The sequence below is a fragment of the Corylus avellana genome, chromosome 1 (genome assembly GCF_965113065.1).
Source record: "Corylus avellana chromosome 1, dhCorAvel1.hap1.2, whole genome shotgun sequence".
Taxonomy (NCBI): Eukaryota; Viridiplantae; Streptophyta; class Magnoliopsida; order Fagales; family Betulaceae; genus Corylus; species Corylus avellana.
The window spans coordinates 6,448,740-6,467,314 of record NC_142490.1 but is presented as its reverse complement, the minus strand read 5'-3'; the positions used below and the strand labels follow the sequence as shown (position 1 = coordinate 6,467,314).

The 18,575-nt window shown below is 36.5% G+C and overlaps 1 protein-coding gene across 2 annotated transcripts; it reads right to left on the bottom strand.

The window, feature by feature from the left end:
• Positions 1-1,267: 1,267 nt before the first annotated feature.
• Positions 1,268-18,245, bottom strand: LOC132168832 (Pseudouridine synthase family protein). Of its 2 annotated transcripts, XM_059579888.2 has the most exons (20): positions 18,061-18,245; positions 17,425-17,503; positions 17,133-17,333; positions 16,556-16,770; positions 16,115-16,187; positions 15,118-15,174; positions 11,703-11,782; positions 11,554-11,616; positions 11,361-11,448; positions 10,612-10,714; positions 10,371-10,474; positions 10,022-10,095; positions 5,933-5,997; positions 5,572-5,750; positions 4,202-4,269; positions 4,052-4,112; positions 2,778-2,815; positions 2,602-2,670; positions 2,213-2,516; positions 1,268-1,634 (listed from the first exon to the last, which is right to left on the bottom strand). In XM_059579888.2, the coding sequence occupies exons 1-20, from the start codon at positions 18,240-18,242 to the stop codon at positions 1,608-1,610; spliced, it is 2,130 nt and encodes a 709-aa protein (XP_059435871.2). In that variant the 5' UTR covers positions 18,243-18,245; the 3' UTR covers positions 1,268-1,607. The 2 variants fall into 2 exon arrangements, 1 of the variants encoding a protein (XP_059435871.2); XR_009438932.2 differs by lacking the exon at positions 1,268-1,634 and having other exon boundaries at positions 2,494-2,516; positions 2,778-2,817; positions 4,053-4,112.
• Between the last annotated feature and the right edge of the window lie 330 nt (positions 18,246-18,575).

Below are 18,575 nucleotides of genomic sequence, written 5' to 3'. Positions count from 1 at the left end.
CCCTCTGCATTGTCTTGAATGGACAGATTGATTCATATATCTACTACCATTCATTTTGCCACCTGTTTATTCTTGTTGAAAATCAAGGAAAATAAATAAATAAATCAGGGTACGTAGCCTCTTGACATTTTTAGGCCATTAAGGTCAGATATGATATGGCTTCTCCACCTTGTTTGAGAGGTACTGCAAAGCCGACGCTCGCTTAATTTCTCTCTTTCTTTGTTTACTTCATCTACTTGGGAGTACGTGTTGTGAACAAGGGCTTGTCTTCAACAAATTGATGTCACTCAAGTAAACTAGCACTGATCAAGGCAAAAGCACAAATAAGAAAAGGCATATCTGTTATGATCTTGGTGGGGGCCTCTTTTGGGGTATGGGTGCTAAATTGAACTAACCTAGTATAAGTAACTTTCTGCATTCCATCAGCTTTGGAGCTTTTGGCGTATTGGTTAGATACTTAACATTAGTATCAGAGCAAGCACTACATCACGTGTTCAAATTTTAGAGAGTGCAACATCTGAAAATGGCTATATAAGTAAAAGTTGCCATAGAATGGGTGCAGACGGCGTCGCCACGCTTCCAATTTGGAGTATGAGCACTAGAATGGGCCAACCTAGTATGAAATAGGCTTAAGAGTAACTTTTCATGTTCCATCGACTCATAAGCTTTTGGCATATCAGTCAAATGCATAACATCTTTGGTATAGACCAGTGTTGTTTGAGGATTTAGGAACTATTTTGGAATAGGCTAGGGTAAGAAACGTTAGAAAGGGTGGCTGCTTTGAGAGAGCCATGGCTTCCTAATTGTAATACAAGATGAAAAAATATATTTTGACTGAAATATTACATGATGCTATTATTCAAGAAACGTAGGGTTTTATAGAGAAACCTTTACAAGATGCTAAAACCCTTACAAATATGATATCCCCTGCAAATCACCTTGCCAACTTGACATTATTCAAAAGGATATAATTGAAATACTATTACCCTAAATATCTCGTAAGAGGTATTATTTTATTTGCATCTAATATAAGTTGATAACAATCCTACCCCGTTATGAAATACTTTTGTCCTCAACAGTCATGTTTGGAAGTTGCTTCGGCAAGCCTTTTTCTTCCATTAACAACATTCCCAATTCCCCATCATCGTCCTCTTGGTTAGCCTCGATCATTAACAATCGTTTGCATGAGTTCCAAAAAACCCAATTCAAGGTCGTAAAAAATCAGGAAAAATTTAGAGAGAGAAGAAATTCGGCTGCAAAACCATGGTTGGGTAGAAAAAAGAACCAAATCATTTGACAAAATGTCTATTGGTTCCACTTCGACAGTCCCAGTAAGGTACTGGAAAACATAGTTCAGTTTTACTATCACAAGTGAATGTGTTAAATCAGCAAACATGGATAGATAGATAGTTAGAGAGAGAGAGTTTTCATAAAACAACAAACGACCATATACATTCAACAAGGTAAAATTTGTATCGTATAGCGGTCGAGTGGTCCTTGTTTTATCCTCTGGCTGTTCTTCCTTGGGGCATTAATTAGTGCTTACTCGCAAACAACACCATTGGGGGATGTCTTGTATGCCCGTAAACCGAGTTGCATCGAGCTCACTAGTTTAACGTTTTGTGAAATGCAACCTGCAGCAGTAAATAATGAGTTAATTGATATGTATGTAAACCTGCAAAAAAGTAAAGGCTTGCAGTTTCCATAACTAGTTGCAGGTGGGAGCTTTCAAATCTGATTTTAGTTTGGGTTCCTGGGATTAGTTATGTACGTCTTCTTTTATTAAACATACAAATAAAACTTATATATATTTACAAACAATTGCTAATCCAGTCATGTATCAAGCCTGCCCTAAGCATACATGCCTGCCCTAAGCATACATGGATGGACGGGTTTCATACATATTTACTAAATAGGGTTAGATGGGTCTGAAGTAATAATATTCCTAACTTTAAGATCGATACAGGGTAGAGTTGATGTTGGTTAAGCACAGGCTAGATTCAATACCACAGATCTACACTATAGCATCCTTTAAATAGCAATGCTGCAAGTGCACTTACTACCACTCAATGCATATGGAAGCTGGCATATTAAACAAATGTGGCCCTTACGATAGACAAGAAATATGGCTCTTAGAAGTTTCTACTAGTAATTAGAAAGTAATATTAAAAAGGCCAATTGGCAATAATAAAAACTGCAGTAAAGTACATACAGATGTTGACGTCTTAAGAAGCTCTCTTATGGCCATTGTTGCATAACAAGATGCTGGGAGGGTAAAGCTCAACTTGAGAGCAAGCTGGGCATCTCTCTCACCCTTCGCTTCATTTTCATCTGATTGAAGCTTTATATCATTTTCAACGCTCTCTGATTGTTTTGTACAATCCAACAGATTGGTGTCCTCATTTCCATTGGCAGGGCCCTCCATTCTGACCATCTTCACAGGTTTAGACTTCACAAATTTGTCCAAATCCGTCTCCACTAGTGGTATATTACCATCAGTATATGTGAGTAACTCCCTGCAACAACGGAAAGAAAACTTTTATGAATATTATCTGAAAATCAACATACATTATTTTTATATTATAAAATAAAAGGGCATACCAATCAAAGTCAATTGGCCTTTGAAAAACCCGCCTATAACTTCCAGTCATATCAGTTATTGAGAATTCCCTAAAATCGCACACATGCAGAGCTCCAATAAGAACTAACCAAACAAGAGAGAGAGAGAGAGAGAGAGAGAGAGAGGGAGAATTCGAGGAAAGTTTTTGGTGACCTACTTGACACTATGTACACTCTCCATCAAGCTGATTACATCCTGATAAACACATTAAACAACAGTTAACTAGAAAAAGGATATATCACCTATATACAAGGGAATAACAAAAGGATAAAAGTGCTCCCAAATCAACCCAAGTTGCTTATTGCCTGAAATTGGGCATGGTGATACTGACACAGCAGCTGTGGCAGTTGTATTTGTGTCCAAGGCATTGATATCCTATTAATCGTTTTATAAAAAAGTATATACCCATAATTTGAAAAGAAGACACCAACCACACAACATCACAAAGCAATTTTCCACTTTTTCTACCATGATCTAGTTTTTCCCCAAAAATGTACATGAACCATCCAAGACAAAGATGCCTGTCACTCCTCAGTATCTTGTTCCCATCTAATACTCCCTCATTTTTCATTCTTATATCCAGTCTATATAACGCTCATCCTAAGAAACATTTTAATTCCAAACCATTTTCCTATAGGTCTGACTTTTATTTAACTGCCATATCACTAACTAAAGCCTTTTTTTTATTTGGTAAAGTACTCATAAGATAAAGCCATATCTTGGAAAACTAATGAAAAATGAAATGGACCCAAGAAAAAGCATACTTTTTAATTCTGCATCACAAACAAATACCATGGTCTCATCTACACCAAACAGTATCAATATATCCTGTTTGTGTAACGGTTTGCACTTCCCTCAAATGCCTGTACTTCAAGGTCAAGCCAATCTATATTCTGATTGGTTAATTGCATCCCGACACTTGTCTTTGAATATACTATTTTCCAGTTGGCTTGCTGCTGTAATCAGGCATTTATTACACATCTAGAGAATAGACAAGTTGATTACTTTATCCCAAGAGCTAGGTACTAGGCCACACGCCTTTCTCAGCCCTTTGGCCAAGATCAAGGTTTTGGTCTTTATTCTTCTCAGTTTCATACTTATCTTCACAAAAAGATGCATGCTTAACCTAAGAGGTAGAGATGCATTAAATTGGGCAGACCACTAACATGTAAATTGCTCAACTTAGAGATTATACGTTTTACTAATAATGTCAATAAGACCAGGTTTGGCAGCATGTTACATTACAGAAGTCACAAGGTCCAGCAGGTTTCATTTTGGAGACAAACCTAACTTATGCCTGCAATATGTAGGTAATCTGTTGATGTGCCAGCCCAGCAGCTCAAATACTACTATTCCCAAGTACCAAGAAATAGTGAAACAGAAAATGATAAAATTGTATCATAAGGAAAACATCAGTAAAATACAACTAACCTTTTTTGCCAAATCATGATAGACATTGGCAATGTCGTTAGCTGGATAAATTACCCTTGAACTGCAAAAACAGCCAACAAACAAGTCAGACAAGATAGAAACAATCTGAATAATGTCAAACCAGGTGAGAAAAGGTTAGTCTTCCCTCACCCAGGCATAGGGAGTACAACATCATCAATTGTATAATTTCCAGTAAGGATATCTTCTGCTGTTACAACCTGCCAGACGTGAAGAAGCAAAGCTCTCTTAAGATCCTCACCTTATATAAAGCATAAATATTGACATAAGTAGTGGAGTAGCTGATGGCCCAGAATACCATTCACATTTAGTTTCCATGAGTCAAAATGAGATAAAATAATATTTGCATATCCTTTTTTTATATATAAGTACTCAAAAAATTTATGTGGGAAAGGGCACAATCTAAGTAAAAAAGGAAGTATACATGAGAAACACCTAACCAGAAAAAACCCAAAAGAGCAAGAAAATCAGGAAAATTAGAAATATTTAAACAATCATAGACAGTTATCCACTGGTAAAGAGTCTTGAAGAAGGTCTTTATCTCCGCCAGCGTCCTCTAATGCCGACCAGAATCCAGCTAATTTTCATCAGCTTCAGGCCCTGTACCTAATGACAAGCCTAATAGTAATTTTCATTTTGGGTAGCACCCAGCTTCAGAGCTCTCACCAATTAGTTATAGCATTCAACAACCATGTACACACAGTCATTAATTATCAGCTGGTTCTTTTTTATCTCCTATATGCTTAAAGAACCAATAGGCAACTTTGAACATCAGCAAATTTATTTCTACCGAATGAAATGGATTTATAGTTCTTTCTTGTAACTTGAGAGACACAAAACAATTACATGTTTAGATTTCTTCTACATCAAATCTCACTGGGCAGTGTGAAATGAAATGATTCTGGATAAAAATCTAACTAAACATAATTTACATTTTAAGATGTGAATAGATTAAACTATGAATGCAAAGAACCCTCGGTTTAGATTTGAGAGCTAGTTTCACTAAAGAAAACACGCATAGGACAACAAAGGAAAAAGAATTGTACAAAACTAAACCAGAGGAGATACTCCCAAAGGCACACCTTACAAGTTAGGTTGGCTATTAGTATGGAAATGTCTCAAGAAGCTCACTGATGGTCTCACTAGCAGATATTTTGTTTCTGTTTTCTTTTCTCCCCTTTTTGATAAGTGAACAACTAATGAATTTGTATTTCTTCCTTGTAAGACGCAAATTATGTAATCAGATCTCTCCAAAATAATATTTTGCAGGGCCATGTAAAATGGTGAGAAATTGTATAAGAAAATAATTAAAGCTTTAGCATCTTAAAAATATTTCAGATATCAAGGAGTTGCTTAACTATAAAACACTATGTACAACTTCGGAGGAAAAAGCATTATACCGACCTGAACCAGAAAGAGATGCTACTAGAGAATCCTAATCGATATGTTGGGTATTAATAGTAGAAAACTTTGAATTATAGGTCTATGATAGAATATCAAACCTTCACACTATTGTTTATTTCTTCTGGAAGATCTGCTCCAGCAATTTCATCTAGATTATTAGAATCACATGCATCATTGCCGTTGTCATCTTCGCATTCAGAATTGACACATCCTGTCACCTTTTCAGTATCATCTCCTTTACAATATACCAAGTCTCCCAACACAACTTGGTCAGCTCCTGGACATGGTGGAATAAGATTGAAAGAAAAATAAAGATTAGAAAATGAAAAGTGACAAACTATTTGTAATAGTCTCGGCAATAAAGATGATGGCATGACAACATAACATCACATTTTTTTATGCATATGCGTACAGAAAGGCCCCAGAAATTTATACTTCGAAATACAAATGATAGCATACCATATTTTTGCACTCTCATGCTTGCTGCATGGTTCCACAAATAGCTTTGGTAACTATGTACATACCTGGACATTAAGGGAGTATAACATTATAAAAGTTGGAAATCAAAATAGTTTGAGGTTTAATGATATAGTCTGGCCTCTCTCTTCATTGTGTGTGTGTGTGTGTGTGTGTGTGTGTGTGTGTGTGTGAGAGAGAGAGAGAGAGAGAGAGAGAGAGCACAGAATAAGCAGAGATTTGAATTTCTCCTGGTATCTCTACACTAGGGTTTGGTTTCAAGAGAAGGGGCAGAACAGAAAGGAAAGAGAGGAAGGGAACAAAAGGGAAGATTCCCTTCAACTTTTTGGTCGCTTAGAGCAAATTCGAGGAAAATGGAATTGTATTAATGGGTCCCACAACAATTGAAAATTAAGCATTCTTTTTCTCCCCGTGCCTTCATTTCCTCCCAATTTGAGGAAACACAATGGTAGGCTCAGAGGGAAAGGGAATCCCTCCTACCCTCCCTCCCCTCACTTTCCACCCAACCAAAGAAAGGAAACAAACTATCCTCCAACCCTTTTCCCTCCACCCTCTTCCTTTCCCTCCCCATTCCCCCACCCCCAAACATGGTGCTAATCCCCATGTGAAATGATAAAGATTGTATTGAGTTATCTTGGCATTACTGCATATTTCTATTAGTTTCTTTTTCTCAGATATCTATAACAATTTACCAGTTTCATGCAGCAATGAATTGATGTTTTCATTCACATAATCAAGTTCGTTGCCTGCAGGAGGCCAATGCCAGCAGTAATAGGCTCTTTCCTGTTAAAATTTTATGAATTTTGTCCAAAAGAGAAAGATTTAGATGCCAAAGGATTGGAACTCTTCTTGACAACTTTGTACTGGAGTAAAACATTTGCCACTATCTACAAATCATAAAGTTTTTTTTGTAACTAGAAGCAAATATTCCCTCCCAGCTAAAATCTAAGAAGCAGAATCAACCAGAAAATCCACCTTCACTCTTTGGGCAACTGAACTTTCACCAACATGGGGAATTTGTATCATTTTCACAAGAAAGCAAACACTAGTGCCAGTATTAGGAACAGCAGGTAACTGGGATTTCATAAACATAAAACTCGTGAACATGATTAGATGCACAAGTTAAACCTGTGGCATTGATGCATAACTAACTAGTTTGTTACACCATTTGGGTAACATTTCTGGCACCCAAAAATATTACGTTATGTAATTATGAGAGTACATGAGAAATTTTATATATATAAGTAAACGCAATTTATTATAAAGCGCAAAGGTGCAGCCCAAGTACACGGAAAGTATACAAGAGAAACCCATAGCTAGTAGAAGAAGAAAAATCAAGAAAAACAAGAAAGTTAGAAATGTTTAAGTCCATGGCAACTGTCCAGTGATATAGAGTCTTAAAGAAAAAATCCTTAAGCTCCTCTACTGTCCGTTCACATTCTTTAAAACTCCTATCATTTCTCTCCCTCCAAATGCACCACATAAGGCAAGACGGAACCATCTTCCGCATAATATTCTTCTGACTTCTACCAAAAAAACCCTATCAAGCAAGCAAAAATATCTACCACTTAACGAATAACGAGGCATAACCCACAGCAACCCTACAAGGCTAAAGATGGTATTCCGTAGGGCATTAGCTATCTCACCATGTAGTAAAAGGTGATCCACTGACTACCCATTGTTCTTACACAAACAACACCAATCAACTACGATGAGATGTCGCTTTCTAAGATTATAAATGGTTAAAATCTTCCCTAACACAGCCGACCAAGAAAAGAAAACCGCTCTCAGAGGAGCCTTATTCTGCCAAACACTCCTCCAAGGGAAATGAGTGCTATCGTGAGGAACAAGGACATTGTAGTATGATTTAACCTCAAATAACCCTCTCTTGGAAGGTACCCAACAAAGGGAAGAACGAGGTAAAGAGATTCACCTCCTAATCTCAAGCCGCTCTGAAAAAGCTAATATTACATTAATGAGTCACTAGAAAACTCCAAAGGATCTGCCACAAGAGCATCCTTCCGACGGATCAAAAGAAACAAGTATGAAAAAGCTACCTTGAGGGCCTAATCCCCATACCACACATCATACCAAAATCTAATCATGGAGCCATCACCAACCTCAAAACTAGTGTGACTATAAAACTCCCCCAACCCCTCCTGATATTCTTTCAAAGCCCCATTGTGAGGTGGCGTGTGCCTTATGGAATGCTTTCTTCAATCTCTTTGGGCTTTCTTGGGTTATTCCTAGAAGAGTTTTTGACTTGTATGCATGTTGATGGACTACTAGTAGCTCTCGAAGTGTTGTTGTGTGGAAGATGGTGCCTTCTTGTATTTTATGGCGTATTTGGAGGGAAATGTGATAGGAGTTTCGAAAATCGTGAGAGGACGATGGAAGAGCTTAAGTCTTTCTTTGTCAATATTCTTTATTTGAGGATAGCTACTTAAATTTTTCCTTTGGTCCTAAGTTTTCATGGTTTTCTTGTTCTTTTTTCTTCTTCTAGCTATGTGTTTTCTCTTGTATGCTTCCTATGTACTTGGAGGTGCCTTACGCTTTTAATGATATCTTGATTACTTAAAAAAAAATTATAAAAATATTAAAGAAAATATATTCTTCCAAAACCCACCCCATACGCCCCATGAACATTACTAGAACACCACCCACCCCACACGGTACCATATTTAGAATCACCAACCACCTTCTATAAGGCATCTCTCTCACGAACGTAACACCAAAGCCACTTCCCCAACAGCGCTCAATTGAATGAAAGTAAATTATGGACCCCCAACCCTCCTTCAAAGACCAAAGATCAGAGAACACACCTTAGGCCAACTAACCAAATGAAATTTAAACTCATCACCAATACCACCCCACAAAAAGTCTCGTTGGAACTTCTCTATGCAAGTAAGTAGGCATATTAGATAAAGTAATTTTGATCAAGGTTGCCCTCCCACCCTTTGATAAATACATCATCTTCCATCCTTCCAAACAACGCTCTATCTTCTCAATAATGCTATCTCAAATAGATTTGGCCTTAAACGAAGCTCCCAGCGAAAGGCCTAGATATTTCAAAGGTAGAGAAGAAACCCTACAACCCAAAATGTTAGCTAAACCTTCCACATTGTTGACGTTGCCAATGGGAACCAACTCTGACTTAACCAGATTAATTCTCAACCCTGAAATTGCTTCAATGCATGTGAATATTTAGCGCTTATTTAGCGCCCCTTCTGTGCTTTTTGGTATATACAACATTACTTATAAAAAAAAAAAAAGCATATGAATAAACAATGGAAATTCATTGCGAAGATGATCTAGATTTGCCTTGCAAGGTGGGAAATGTTTAGCATCAACATTCCTAAATCCCACTGAAAAGCCTAAAAATAGACCCCTGCTCACCATTGCAGAAAACATTCTACTTAATGCCTCCATAACAATAACAAACAAATACGAAAACAGAGGGTCTCCCTGTCTCCAGCCACGGGAACTACTAAAGAAGCCCGTCAGAGTGCCGCTCATCAAAACATAAATATTCATAAACCAATGTCCAAGGATAACAAAATGGACACATAAACCTTCTCATAAATTTATGGGAAAAGATACAAAATTAAAGACGAAGTTAGATTTGGGTCCCTCTAAGTTTCGAGTAGTTGTCAATTTGGCCCCTCTTATTTAATTTTAGCAAGTCATCCTTAACTTTCAAACTGATGTCAATTTAGTCCTTTTGTTCATCTCCCTTAATGTAGGATCCATTAGACCTTATGTGAGCCATACATCATAATCAAAACAACATTGTACAGTATTGGTAAAAAAAAAAAAGAAGGAAAACAGGGAAATTAAAAAAGAGAATAATAAAGGAAGAGTAGTTAAACAGAAAAGGAAGAGTAGATCTAGGTGTTTGAATGAGTCAAGAAAAATGGAAAAAGGGGAAGCCACAAATATGACCTGCAACATAATGGCCAATGTGGAGGCCTCAATGTTTTTTAGGGATGGGATGGGGTAGGATCACAATGGGACTAGGTAGTTTAGAACTGGAAAAAGCAGTGTGTGATACACACTGGGATAATCACTTACATCATTCTCAAAGTCCTAGGTATCGATTTCAGAGCCTGCAAGTAGTTCCCAGGACATTTCTTCAAGCACTGCAGCTGTATGAGATTATAATGAAGACAGTGCAACTTTTATCAGGACTGACAAGAATCTTTCTTCAGAACTATCAAGTAGAATATATGGCCATCAAATAGACATGGGAAACCACCAACAGGCATTGCAGTGAAGATATTGTAGAGAAAGGAAAAGTCAACATACCGGACAAATTAGATTACAAGAAACTAGTATACAGAAAAGGATAATGAAAACATTAAATATTAGCAGAAGCCAAGAAGAAGAAAGCTATCATAAGCAACCAAAGTTGAAATCTTACTACAGCCCTTTCAGCGACCAGATGTCGAGGTAACTGCCTCAGAGTCCCTTCGATATCATTACTTTCCTTGTAATATTCCCGTGCCTTTGCTACTGCATCTCGTTGTATTTAAAATTTCAGTTAAGAAAAACATGTGGAAATTGTTCTTGTAATGCCATAGAGAATGTGAAAAACCACTTGAGTCAGAAATAGGTGAGCATAAAATTTTGCCTCACAAAATACCGAAATAATAAAAGGATATCCCCTTCTCTTGGATCAAGAATCATGCTTACAACAGTCTTCCACTCTCCTCGAAGTAATGTAGCTCCAATTAGGTGAGTTGGCACAGAACCACTTCCAAAACGCTGATTTCATTTACACACATTTCAATAAATTTTTTGCCAAGAAACAAAAACTGACCCCTATACATTCAGAGACTAAGCTTTTTGGTCCCTTAGGTGGTCCAAGTCATGCAGTTCTAAAGGACTTCAGCACCAACTGACACCAGCAAAAAAGATTGCAGTAACCATTAACCAATGCCTTTAAATGTCAAACTTCTCTATTTTAATAGAAACAAGATCTCATCAACACAAACAGGTCTAATGAGGTCAACTATAGACTTCCAACATAATCCAAAATTAATATACGTTTTTTTTCAAACGACAAGTACACTTCTGAAAAGGAGCTAGGTCAATGTCAGAAATATGTTGGAGACTCTAAAATACCTTTTTTATTTTTGGATGAATTGAAGAGTAAAACACTTTTGAGAGACAATAAGGCATGCACCAACACCGCAGATATGTCTACGTTAAAATTAATTATTTGATTTTACAAAATCGATCTTTGGTTGAAATTGGTATGGTTTTACATTCAAAGGAGCAGTGCATCTACCTTACAAGCATAAGGTGTGTAGCATGGGATATCTTAGGCTGTGTTTAAGCAGATGAGAATGACCAACTGTATAAGGAATCTTAGGCCAGACAATAAAGCAAATGATGACTAAGAAAGTACTTGTAAACCAAAGTAGTTTATAAACCCAAGCCTTCCCAAGGCATCTGCAGATGCTTTGATGCTATCTTCAGAATCTGCAACAACCCCTCTGAGAAGATAGGTGAGTGCAGTGAGTGGAAAACAGAAGATGTTGAACCATGAGAATACCACATGGATTAATGAAAATATAATTCGATTAAGGAAAAACCTCTACCGCAATGTGACTGTAAATCTGTTTCCCATGAGCTGGCCAAGAAGAAGTCCTTCCTTGACATAGCTGGACAATAATACAGCTCTAACGTATGAATGCATTGTGCACCAAAAAGGCAGGAAAACCAAGATATTAGAACTCATCAACCTTACCAGAAGTCACCGACTTTGATACCAATCAACCTTTCATTAAGAGCGGCTAATTTAGTTGCATGCTGCTTGAAAACAGTTACCTGGAAAAACAAAAAAGAACTACTCTACTGAAGGCATCTGAGTCCAAATGAAGTGTCATTTTTAAGTAGTCAACATCTTTCAGCTACCACTTGTACTTCAAATGCCCAGACTTAGATTAAAAAAGATGTGGAGAAGCAACTAATATTATCATACAGATAAATTTGCAACACTTGAAATGTAAATAAATCAGGAGTATGATTCTCGGGCAGCTTTTTATGGCAAAGGAACATGACCCATGGGACAAGCTACCAACTCCTCTTTATTGTGCTCATGGACAATTTAATTTGCCAACCCATTTAATCTGCAGATATGGTAAATTCATATTTAACCAAGATAACTTGTGAACTGATTTCAATGGGCATGAATTCATCTGGCTATATGGGAAGCCATCCCTACTTTACTAATGTGGAGCATTTGGAGAGAAAGAAATCGACATCTTTTCGAAGACCGCGAATCTAATGTGCTACAACTAAAATCCTCCTTCTTGAGCTCCCTTTTAGATTGGGCTGTAACTTTTGCTCCTAATTTCTCTTCCTCTAGTATTGTAGATCTTGCTACCTTTTTAGATTTTCGATCCCATTAGGGTGGTTGCTTCTCTTGTATACTTTTCATGTACACGAGCCTTTCTTCTTCTTCAATAAATTATTATTCATCAAAAAAATGGGCACGAATTCATCTCTTTTTTCACTAATATAGAATAGCTTTGAAAGAATAGGAACTTAAAACTTGGATGTGGAACTTGGATTCAATGCATAGAGACCACCACTCCACAAGTTCTTGTGGATTATTTGCAATTTATTTAAAGATTTTGTATCTCTACAAACATAGATATACAGACTTCTGTATAAGCAAATTAGCAGGTTGTGGACCATATAATATTACCAAAAAGGCCGCTCAGTATCATGTTCTATACTGGAGACCAAATCAGCAGGTTTGTGTACCATACATGTACAGACTTCTGTATACGCAAATCAGCAGGTTGTGGACCATATAATATTACCACAATGGCCTCTCTCAGTATGTCTACATCCGGGGTTACTCTGCTTATGACTAGGAATTGCCCATAACTGCATGGCCTCAACTCAAGAATTTCCTTTCCCCATGCTAGCAGACAATTATATTATAATCAGAACTGATGACAACATCACAACTTTTGAAAAATTATTACAACTATAAAAAGAAGAAATCCAGACCAGCCTATTTATTAGGGAATGAAAGACAAAAAGGGAGAAAAATATATGATTAGTAAAAATACATGAGAAAACACTCTTAGGTATATTTTTATTACTTGGTTTTTATTTTTCTTGGTCTGAGAGCATGTCCTAAGAGTATAACCAAAGAAGTGTAATTCTTCTCTATTATCTCATAGAAGATGAGACAATCTAACATTTAGTCATAGAAACCACTTAGCACTGGCATGCAATAGGAAGATTTCAGCTTCTTTAAAGCACAAACTAAAGAGATACATATCGGATGCTGATTATTTGGAGGCCTGGCTTATGTTACATTAACATGAAAGGGAATCTGTTAAGCATAGGTCCTTGCATGAATATAAAATAGCAGAAAACTTTTTTGCAATAAAGTAACTATTCTGGTAAGTTATATATGTGCCCAGTGGGTCTAAACACATGACCTCAACAAGCACTTGGTTCTTGAAGGGGGAGGAGTTATTTGAGTTAAACCTCATTGACAACTTTTTTTTTTTTTTTTTGATAAGTAAAACAATGTAGTAACTATTTCTAAAAATAAAAAATAAAGGGCACGGAATGCTTTCAGTTCAAGAGTACATCAAACAGCAGATATGTAACAATGCATAGTTATTATTCGATGCATCACAAGTGTAAACAGCATAGCACATATTTTCTATTTTTCAGCAGGCCTATATCTGTCTAATCCATTTAACGAGTAATCTCTTTATTCTAGTTTACATCAATCACGCTCTTGACAAAGCAAAACTCTACTCTGTTCAGTCAACAACCATAAAGGACTCCTGAAAAGATATCCCCACAACAACATAAACAGAAAAAGGCATCTATGTGGAATAACTCCATGTAGAATCTTATGCCGTGGTAATCACTATCATGGAGCTGCATGAATTCATTAGGGTTGGTTTTGCATTACCCATTTTTCCTTACATGAAAAATCCTTGTTTCAATCAAACAAAGAATTTATGGTCACATAATTAAGACCCCATTTGGTAGGGCTTTCCATGCCTTCTCTCCTTTGTTTCAGCTTTAAAAAGTAGAAGCTACTTTCACAGCATTCGCAAAGTTGCTTGGGCTTTTTAAGGCAACTCTTGAGAAGCCATCCAAGGGTACCTTCTAAAAGCTGCTTCTACTTTCTTACTACAAAAGCTCCGCCCTACGAAACTGGCCCTAAGTCCACAAATACACACCTAGAGGCAGAACACATCAATTGTTATTATAGTATTGTGAAACTCGCAAAGTTCCAAATGCTCTTGAGGCACAAACACTCACGTCACAATTCATTTACATTTGAGCTTCTGTGTCTAATGCCTTACATTTTCTAAGGGCCATGCCTTACCACATCACAATTAAGTCTTTTTTCTTCAAAACTTTGTATCTTTGGACAGTTGCTTATATTTCTCCTTTAATAGTGAGTTATAGTGATTTCCTTGGTTTTTTGTTCCTTCTAGTTAGGTACTATACCTCCTGTATACTTCATGTGTACTTAGGGGTGCCTTTACGCTTTTAATGATATTTTCCAATTACTTATCAAAAAGGGTCATGCCTAATACATTTTTTTTTTCACTTTCCACATTATACAGAATCTGTAAGAGATGATTCACCATACCAAGGCATTCTAAAAAGCAGGGAAGCGTGCCACTAGGGAAAGTTATGCATTTCATAGACAGAGGCACATATTTGGTGCAGCATAAGGATCATTATTCAAATGCTAGCAGTGTTACTAAGGGATCACTTGATTGTGTTCATTTTCAATCTAACCAAATTAATGCCTCATACTGTTGTGTGGTTAAAGACAACCAAGTCTTGCTTCTATTGGACCTGGGGTTGGACTAGTTGTAGCCTTAGCGCTTTTATTCGTGAAACCCTTAGTTTGATCCCATAACAATACGTATTTTTCCTTAGTTTATTTCCTTGGACTTACTGCTCTCACTTTTTCGAATGATATTAAGATTTCACTCCTACAATTATTTATTTGTTGGGACAATAACCTATGGGAAGGACTGATTGGAGCTTGAGGGTTTAATAAAGAACTGAAAAATGAACATATCTTCTAGATCAAAAAAGAAAAAAAATAAGCAAACAACATCCAAAGGGCATGAGGAGCAGGAATGGCAAGAATGAATTACCCTTTGAGTTGAGATTGAGCGCTTATCCTTCGTACCCGAGAACCCAAATGACCTTGGCTGTGAAAAACATACCAATGAACTCAGGAGGAATATGTTAAATAAACATGATTATCAAGTTTTACATATTTGAGCACTGACTGAAAAAAAGGTCATCAAAATATGCAACAAATGACCATCAGAACCCATGATTGGACAAAGATACAGAGGCAGGTCACTGGATACAGCTAATCAACAAAATTAAAGGCACAAGGCCACAGATATATCATGCATGTGTGCATGATTGTGGAATCATCGTATCAAACATCTATGTTTAACAATGTTTAAGTGTATATGCAAAGAAGAGAGCAACAGAGAAAAGACAGTGATAAGATACAAAACCCATAGGGTTCGTTTGATAAAACATTTTAAATGTTTTTTTTTTTTGGGTTGTGATGTGCAATAATGGTAAAAGTAATTTTGAGTGTTTTGTGTGTTAAGTTAATGAGTTGTTCAGCTTTTTTGCTAAAAAAGCAAAAAAAAAAACTGTCCTAAAAAGCATTGCCAAACGAGGCGGCTTCTCTTATATACTTCCTATGTACATAGGGTGCCTTACGCTTTTAATGATATCTCATACATAGTGAGTTCCATAACCAAATGCATCTAATAAAGTTATTCCTCACTTATCAAAAAACAATTCCTTGTGCTTACTGAAGACAAGAACCAAGAAAATTCAACAACCGTCCAAAGCTGTGTCAAACAAAGGTTTCATGCCCCAACACCAAATCTAAGTGGAGAAAAATGTCCCACAAACCATAGATCAGAGCCGATAGTCAGAGAAAAAGAAGACAAAAAGATGGGGATAATAATAATAATAAAGAAGAAGAAGAAGAAGAAGAAGAAGAAGAAGAAGAAGAAGAAGCTCTGGAATAACTCTTTGGTTATCATGACGATCCTTATATTCCATTCTAGCAAGCAGGCCAAAGCTAATTCATTTCCAATACAAAAGAATTTGACATACCTGGATGCCAAGCATCTTTCCCATCAGTCCTAAGGCCTCCTGTGTCTCCTTGTTCTCCTTGTACAGATGAAATCTGAGTATTTATATTGAAAGAATATTTCAGCTTTTGTTCAAAAACCACCTAAAACACACCATGGCATGAATAAGGGAGCTTTCGAAGGTAAAAATCTTTAATGAGCAAAGAAGAAATGCTTCTCCTACATTACCTATTAATTTCCTTCCTGATCCAAAACAATTCTCATTGCATATCTTACATCGATGCATTTTATTTTAACAACAGAAGTTCAATGGTTTTGCTGTCCCAAACACGAAACATAGTATATAACCCATGCCAGATCTGGTTCTTTAATTCATGAAGAGTTTAAATCTTTAACAAACATTTGACTGGCAGAAATATGTATATGAGAACCACAATAAAACTGGGATCTGCAGCTCTATCACCTGAGGAACTTGCCAACATTTTCCGGCCAATTTTCTGAACCTCTGCTATCAAAGGGCTTATCGCCTCTTTCTTTCCGTTTCTTGGAGTTTTTGCCTTTATTGTTATGACCTCCATTATTTAATCTCACGCGAATACATTTTGATGAGGTATCTGGTCCATCAACCACGTCGGTGACAAGGAATTTGAAGTTCTGCTTAAAAAAATTATGCATTGCCTGAAAGACAGAAAAAGTGAATGATAAATGATATGTTAACAGAGAAGAGAAACTTGAACTTTAAGTTTACTAAGTACAGTCTGAAACAGAATCGAACCGAACCTAGACTTGGCAATCAACTGTGGAACCCAAGTTCAAGCTTAAAGTGGCAGGACAACAAAGCAAACCAAACCAATTCTATTGAGGTCCTGTCAATTAAGTTCGACTTCAGCATGTACTGAAGCATATACATGCATTCTTTTCTTATTAAGCCTTTCACCAAACCTCTCAAGCCCTCAACCCAAAAGCAAACCACCTGTTAAGGTTGGGTACTAACAAAAAAGATAAAAATAAATAGAATGAGGTCAAACTCCAAAACTAACCGTTCGGTGAGATTTATCAGAATCTGGGGAAAGAATAATTGGCCGCACGCTGTCTTCAACACCAGAATTAATTTGACTAATAAAATCTTCCAAACGCTTGGCATCAGCATCACCAGCTAGAGATCTAAACTTATCGATCCCAGAAGCATAACTTTTATTATTAGCTGTATCATCTATCATTGTCACAGTTTCCTCACCAATCTGAATAAATATAACATTGCACTATAAGCAAAACAAATATGGTTAAAGTTATAAAATGAAATGAATCCATCAACTATTCAAGCCTAATTACCTTTGGTGGGGCATCCAAGGAGGTCAAATGAACAACCTTCCCTTCCATATCTACTTCATTTACAATAAAATCAGAATACCTAGATCAAATTCAAAGAGAGATAAATAAATAACTTGATACAATTACAATACAGCACCAAACAACTGTCCTATGGCATAGGCGTGTGTCTACAACTGTCTTATAAGTAAAGTAGAATCATATAGAACTGCTTAACCGATTTATAATACATGGTAACACAAAGATGACAGCATAAGAAATATTATAAAGTTTACAAGAAAGCTAAAATCACTGAATTAATGCTAATTCTTCCACAAACCCAAAGAAAATTGTAAGAAAGTATATATAGGCATATATATAGACACATGCAGACCTACGTAGATACACATACATATACATATAAAAGGCAAAAGACAGTATTTTTGGAAATACTGTTCGGTTAGTGAGAAAAAACAGAGGAAAAAGAATATCAAAGAAACTATTAACAAGCATCAATCAAGCCATATAATTTCAGTTTGTTTACTTTTCATTCATTTCTCAGCAGTCAAGCAGAGCAGAAATCTCAAAACTTCTAAGCAGATAATTCCAATGCATGAACAAGAAATAGGTAAACGAAACACTCAAACTTCTTGTTAAAACCTTTGCTTGAGAATGCCACGAAAGCCAGGGAGCTTTGAGATGTAGCAGGAGATTCCGACGTCAGATTCGTCTACGGTTTTTGATGCCATTACGCTTTTCGACGATCTTCTGATGGCGGTGGGGTTGCTGAGCAGAAGGGGTTTAGAGCAGAGAAGCACGGCGTTTATGCCACATGGTGACATAGGGGTTTTACCGTTTCACTCCAAAACGCAGCGTTTATCAACATAGGGGTTTTACCGTTTTACATTGCCTTGTCAAAGTCCAAGCAAGCTTCAAGGTTTTTTTTTTATTATTATTTTTAAGTTTTAGATAAAATTAAAAAAAAAAAAAAAAAAAAAAAAATTATATTTTTGGAAAACTTTGTCAAAAATTTTTTTAGAGAAACAGCTATTCCTCAATGTAATAGATTAGTTATTCCCATATGAATAATTATTCATAGGAATATGACCTTATCAAACAAAGTAATGATTATTCTATATAAATAGCCATTATATTTTATGAGTCTATTTCGCAAT